This window comes from Lissotriton vulgaris, unplaced genomic scaffold, assembly GCF_964263255.1.
Source record: "Lissotriton vulgaris unplaced genomic scaffold, aLisVul1.2 SCAFFOLD_2168, whole genome shotgun sequence".
NCBI lineage: Eukaryota > Metazoa > Chordata > Amphibia > Caudata > Salamandridae > Lissotriton > Lissotriton vulgaris.
In genome coordinates this window covers 117,360-124,370 of record NW_028255422.1, presented here as the reverse complement: position 1 = coordinate 124,370, position 7,011 = coordinate 117,360, and the positions used below count along the sequence as shown (strand labels likewise).

General features: G+C 39.5%; 1 protein-coding gene across 1 annotated transcript; it reads left to right on the top strand.

The window, feature by feature from the left end:
* Nucleotides 1-5,551: 5,551 nt before the first annotated feature.
* LOC147659138 (olfactory receptor 4E2-like) lies at nt 5,552-6,472 on the top strand. Its single transcript, XM_086951946.1, has one exon. It carries the CDS (start codon nt 5,552-5,554, stop codon nt 6,470-6,472), a length of 921 nt encoding a protein of 306 aa, XP_086808072.1.
* Nucleotides 6,473-7,011: the final 539 nt, after the last annotated feature.

Sequence of the window (7,011 nt, the reverse complement as noted above, 5' to 3'; positions counted from 1 at the left end):
AAAGAGACATTGCCCAGCTGTGGGGGTCTCAACGGGCACCCCTGGTTTCCACTTGGGAGGAAAACATGGATTGGTGCATGTTCCAAGAGAAAACTGTGTACATCGCCCGTGGACGACCTTAGAAATGGGGGAGGATATGGGGTCAATGGAACTCGTATCGTGGAGAAATCTGTACCCCCCCCCCTTCGTAGAAACGACTGCTGTCCCTCAGTCCCCGTGACCGAGCATTCCATACGTCCATGTCCTGTTGTATTTCACCTGGTTGTCTGTCCCTGACCCCTTCATTCCCCCCTTATGTTTTCATATCCTTTTATAGTTGTCTTCTTGGGTCGCTCCCCCTGCTATTCGAGACAGCCACACGCCCTTTACACATCACTTCGGGATTAGGTTGTTATGTTGTTTTTTTTTTTTTTTAAATAAAAAATGTGAAACCTTTCATTAATCCTCTTCTCATCACAAGGATATCGTCTGGGTGTATTTTATCGCTGCCGGACCCCCGGGTTGCCGGCTGATGAGCTGTGTATTGCTTCTGGAATTCGATACTAGCTGTTACTGACCGGCCCCAGTGGTTGTAGGTCTGTATTTGTATTGCTCTGTCGAAATAAAGGTTTAAAAAAAAAAAAAGAATGGGTCAAGAAAGAGGCTTTGTACACCTGATGACCTCATGATATCTACACAATACCTTGTAGGCGCTTATCCCATTATCATGGATATGCTAACATACTTTGTGAAAGTGTCTGGATATTTAATTAATGAGGATAAATCTGAGATAATGGCATGGAAGATCCCCTTAGACACAACATTTAAAAAACTAAAGAAGACTGAAATTAGGTGCTTAGGTACACAAATCACGAAAGATATAGATATTATGGCAAAGACTAACTGGACAAAAATCGCTACAGAAACTAGTAAACTCCTAAAACTCTGGTTTCATCTTCCTCTCTCAGTTATAGGTAGAACTAACTTAATAAAAATGAATCTGCTTCCAGAATATACTTTCCGTTCAACGAGCTCCCCCTATATTTTGAGTCCAAATGGATGAGGAATGCACAGGGCATGATAAGTAGCTTTATCTGGAATAATAAAGCTATTTGAATCTCTTGGAAAAAGTTGCGGAAAAAGAAATTTGATGGAGGACTAAATTTGCCAGACCTTCAGATATATTGTTGAGCTTTCTACTTAAAACATTTTAAAGCATTATTATCAGACAACTATCATCTGAGGAGGTCCCGCTACAGAGCTCTAACTGGGGCCTTGGCAGACCGGAGCTCTGGTTTTCTTTTCAAGTTTGGGCATCCCAAATATTTCAAAAAGGTGCACCTCAGGGTCTTAATCACAGCATGCAGACTATGGTCACAGGTCAGAAGACTTCATGGAATTCCCAATTATTGACAGTTGGCTCCCCTTAACAGTCTTGCTTGCCTAGTTGCCTCCTGGGTAGAGGCCAACATTTGAGTCAATGGTTTTCACCCTCTCAAGAGTTTGTTCTAGCTCCTCAGGTGTTATCCCTGATTACGTCATTTTGGGGTTCCACTGGTGAATCTATTTCCCTGCTTTTCTCCAGGTTTCGCTCTCTGGGGTGCCTTGGGCACCGATCCCCTCACAAGTCCTTGGCCTGTGGGTCTCCTCTACACATTCCCTCTAATATCATTGATTATGTAGGTTCTAGCTCGCCTTCTCAGGGAACAAGCGGAAGTGGTATTGTGCTTCCTTTGTGGGTTCAGGGGCTGTGGTACCCTCTTCTTAGGGTTTTAGCTCTGGAACAGGAGTGGCTTCTTCCTCTGGATCTGTTCCCCCTGTGATACTTTGTTATTCCAGTGCAGACAATAACCAAGTTAAGACTATCAGTCTTGAGATTGAGAGGGACAGTTTCCTGAATATGGGTCTCTCTTTGTCTGTATTCTGGTCTATACAGTTTTCCAGATGAGCTTCTATGAATAAGGTTTATGAGCATTATTGGAGTTCATTTGGTAGAAAGTGTAGGGAGAGGTCTGTATCTCTTGTTTCTGCTTCTAAACTCTTTCAGGATTAAGACCTAAAATCTGCAACTCTTTCCTCCATTGAATACTTCTTTGGTCGTTTCATACCCAATGGAGTCCCCATATGAACCCTTGAAGTCTGTTTCTTTTAAATGGCTTACCCTGAAGGTTTTCTTTTGGTGGCCATTGCCAATGCAAGACATTTGGGAGAACTAAATAACCTGGTCTGTTGCCATCCATATTTGCGAATGTTTGATGACAGACATTTGGTAATGCTCTTGATCCTAAGTTCTTGCTGAAGGTCAATTCTACGTTTCACTATGACCAAGGGATTGCTGTTTTAGAGCAGGAGGTGTGTGACCCTGACCCTTCTCCACCTCTGCTGGATGTGGTTCATGTTCTGAGGATCTACCTCTCGAGATCCTTTGAGTTTTGGCAGTCTGTAAGCCTTTTTCTCAATTTTGGTTATGTGAAAAAGGGTAAAAAACCGCCTTCCTCTATCTTGTCCCGATGGATAAAGATGGTAATTTTCTCAGTTTATCTATCTTAAGGTAGAGAAATACCAGAAGAGAAAAAGAACACCCTACTAGAGGTATGGCAGTTTCTTGGGCGGCATGGTCTGGTGTTTGACTTAAAGGCATCCGCGAGAGGTGCCAATGGTCCTCACCATCCACTTTTATTTCCCAATATAGGTTGTAGATTGTTTAGGGGTCCCAATTATGTTTTGGTTCGGGAATCTTAAAGACTACAAGATCTTTTTCATAGTCGTATTCTTTTTGGTCCCTCTGTAATCTGATTGATTGCTCTTTATATCCTTCAGATGTTTTGGGTGTTGGGGCTTTTGCTGGAGGTTTTTGTGCTCCTGCTCCGAAAGATTGATAGTTAAAGATTTCTTCTTGCTGTTTTTGTATTCCTTGTGATTTTTCATGGAGCTGCGGAAAGGTGATTTTTCTTTGGCATTTCTCTACCAAGTTAGGAATGGGACAAGGAAGGGAAGAAGAGGAGGTAATGCACTAATTACTTAATGGTATCTTCTTTACTCTGATTCTTTCCTACTTGTCCCATTCCCTGTGTTCCTCACTTTCCTTCCAGTTCTTTCATCAGCCTGCGTTTTGGGTCTTTGTACTAAATAGGAAATGCCTGGGGAGGGGTTATATGGATCTTTTTATTTGACCCTTTCATAGAAAAGGAAGAAACAGCTTGACAATAGTGGATACAGGTAGTGAATAGACACAATTCCCCTACCATCAATTAAGGAATAGGCACAATACCTACAACCAAGTCAGGAATAGGACGAGTAAGGAAGAATCAGACTATTAAAGGATACTAGTAAGTAATCAGAGTATTTATTGCTGCAACATCCATAGGTCAACCACTTACTGAAAAGAGTTGGAATCTTACATTTTCTCCAAAACTTCTGAACCTTTTTGCATGAGACCACTACACCAATATTGACATCACACATATCTGAAGTAAAGATAAGATGACAGAGTTACAAGAGGTAACTGCATAGGTTGCACTCCTGCAATGTCTTTTTTGAAGAAATGGGTGATCAATTCCTTCCAGAACTGAAGGATAGATTTTTATGTATTATCTTTTCGAATGCCCTGTTGGCACTTCACAAATAAAAAGAAATGTAAATAGACATGCAGGCAGGCATACCCATCCTACAAAATTCACCAACATGCAAATGCTTTGGTTGGAATGGAGTTAGCCTATGAATATGAGATCTCACAATCCACTTCTATCTACTTTATATTGTAATGTCAAGACGAAAAGACAAAATAGGTTTTATTTGTTAAGGAACTCCTACCAAGGTCCACAAAATGCATCAATACAGTAAAAAAGACAATTTTAAATACAATACAAATAATATTTCCCTTTTTCCTGAAATACAACAATAGATTAAAAAATGCAGCAGAAGTGTGAATATGCTTTTTGTACAGTAATGACAACTAATAGCAAGATTTTAAATAAACGTTAATAAATAGCCAAAAAAGTTTCAAAAAATTGGAATATCCTATAACAGACCATTTAATTAGGTGGGGATAAAACACATTTTCTGGACTCCTGGGCTGAATGAATATTGAATTTAATAAATGATGGTCTTAAAAACAAGCACCTTCTCCTTTGTAATTCTGGACACACAAATGAAACGTGATTAAGATCCTGGATTTTAGTATAACATAATTCGCAAATTCTCCCCTCTTTCGGGATTTTATCCTATATGCCAGTAACATCTCTTAAGGGCAACAGATTAATTCTCAAAAGAAGCATCAGTCTTCTAATCCCATGTGGGTGATTCCAGATTAAATAAGGCTGTGGCCTTTTCCCCAAGGCACTACCACAAACCAACTCATTTTGGGACTTAGATTTACTTAGAGCAATATCTCTTGCTGTGCTAATAGAGCTTACAGACTTCTTTATGAACAGCTTCAATGCTGACTTAGGTATAGGAGAATTACTACTTAAACTGAGCCCAAATAAGTCATTTGCATAAGCAAATGATCTAAGAAATGCTGAATGATCCTTTAGCTTGTCAAAGATTTCGACTCTCAGGGCAGCCCTGAGGAAACCCTCATTTACCCAGAGGAGAGCATTCCCCCACCTCAGGACCGCTGACAAAGCTAAAATAAAAGAGGAGACTAAACCAAATTCCAAGCGTAAAACATGTGGGCCGCCAGAGAATTTAGATTACAACTTTGGCAGAAGAACCGGCCTTCAGCCTTGTCAAAGGGGAGCCAGTAATTATTATCCAATACTTTTCCAGCATAGGTTAATGAGGGCGGAATTTTAACCTTGACATGACCAGAATTACGCCTCCCACAGATTGTATAAAATCTGTTCAGAGCTCCAGCCTGGAAGGCGGCCTTACCAACACATAATTTAATATGTTCTGCGTCTCGCCCATTTTTTTCAAAATCTTTCCCAGATACAAATATGAGTTGACCAATTCCAGTTCTTCATGCCCTAACAACCACTTATACCCTTTCTTTATTCTATGAGCTTTTTTGCAGAAGATATTGTAATGTATTCTCTTGTTGTGTCTTTATTCATTACTGGCTTTTTTAGTTATACATAAGATATTTGGTATGGAAACCTGACAAAGATGATAAGTCTTTGTTTATGATCATCATAAGACTTGAAGAGGGCTGTCCTTTGAATAGCATGGCACATCCTTTTGTTCACAAAGCTATACATTATGGATACTAAAAGAGGATGCATAAACTTGCAAGCCACTCTTAATAGGGCCTGAGGGATTTGTATGGGCAAATTAAGTTTATCAATAGTATTTTGTGCAATTTATAAACTGTAGGGGTTCAATGGCAGGAATACATTGCCAATAACTACCAATGAAGAATGTCATAACTCACTACATGCAGTGGCCCCAAATATAATGAACATACAGAACATCTGTCATTGTTACAGTCAACATTTTGTGTGCCAGTGAATTATATTTTTGCATGTTTTATTTTTTAGTAAACGTAATTAGTTATGCCACACTTAATTTGCAATGCCATTTTTTTTATTTCCAAACAGGACATCCACATGTGAGTTAAAATCCAAGCACCATGGAGAACAAAACTACTGTAGAAGACTTTCTGCTATTAGGTTTTTCTGAAAAACAAAATCTAGAAATCTTACTTTTCTTGGTTTTTTTGATGTTCTACATTCTGACATTACTTGGAAATCTACTCATCATCGTGACAGTGAAAGGAGACTCATCTCTTCACTCTCCCATGTACTATTTCCTCAGTAACATGTCATTTGTTGACTTGTGCTTTACATCTGTTACAACCCCTAACATGCTTGTGAACTTGTTAACTAAGAAAAAAAACATATCCTACAATGGATGCATGTCCCAAATTTTCTTCTTCCACTTGTTTGGCGGTGTGGAAATGTTCATCCTCACAATCATGGCTTTTGATCGATATATGGCTATATGCAATCCTTTGCGTTACACCACCATCATGAACTGGCGAGTTTGTAGCTTGCTGGTATTTGCTTGCTGGGTCGGCGGAGCTGTGCACTCCACAGCACAGATTTTTTCATTGATGACCATGTCATTTTGTGGACCAAATGAATTTGACCATTTCTTTTGCGATATCCCACCCTTACTCACCTTAGCATGCACGGACACCTTTGTTAGCGAAGCCTTGTTTATATCCAATGGTGGAGTGATCTCAGTGGTGTCTTTTACCATACTGGTTGTTTCTTACACATTGATCCTGCTCTCAGTAAGACAGCGCTCAACCGAAGGGAAGCGTAAGGCCCTTTCCACATGTGGTGCCCACCTTACTGTTGTTACTATATTTTTTGGACCCTGTATCTTCATTTACATGAGACCCGCCACCAAGTTTCCAGTGGACAAGATAGTTGCAGTTTTCTATGCTGTTATAACACCGGTGCTTAACCCTATAATCTATACCTTGCGTAATGTAAAAGTAAAAATAGCCATGAAGAACCTTGTTAGCAAACGAATATCTGCTTGACATAAAATCTTAGCATAATGAGGACATTATTTATGTCTGCCATGTACCTTGCATACAAGACCTTGTGGCTGAAAGGTTTACAAATAGGTTGCTGCTTACTTGCTCCTAAAACCTATCTTGCATTCCAGGGGTCAAATGTACACATTTTAGAGACTGTGATTTCCTAATTGCAATCCTAAACAAATTACAATTAGGAAAAATAAATTCCTAATGCATGAAACTCATTAAATTTTATTTGGCGATTCTTAATATCGCAATTAGGAGATAGAAATTCCTAATGCATGAAACCCATTGTGTTTCATTTAGCGATTCTTACTGGGGTTGTCATCGACCTACCTCTTTACTATCAGTGTGAATCCCTATTTGATTTTTGCAGCTGGAATCCACCAATGGGCTTAAATTGTGAAAACTATTTGTATTGTTTGAAACCCACAATCATTGATAAAGGAATGGTTCTGAAACAAGTCTGTGAGTGTGTTCTTTAATTAGTACTCTGATTTCTGCTTTGAATACGTGGTAAACCACATCCCAGACGGATG

Bases quoted from the DNA above. Each gene is read 5' to 3' on its own strand.
- LOC147659138 (XM_086951946.1), top strand. From the start codon at position 5,552: ATGGAGAACAAAACTACTGTAGAAGACTTTCTGCTATTAGGTTTTTCT.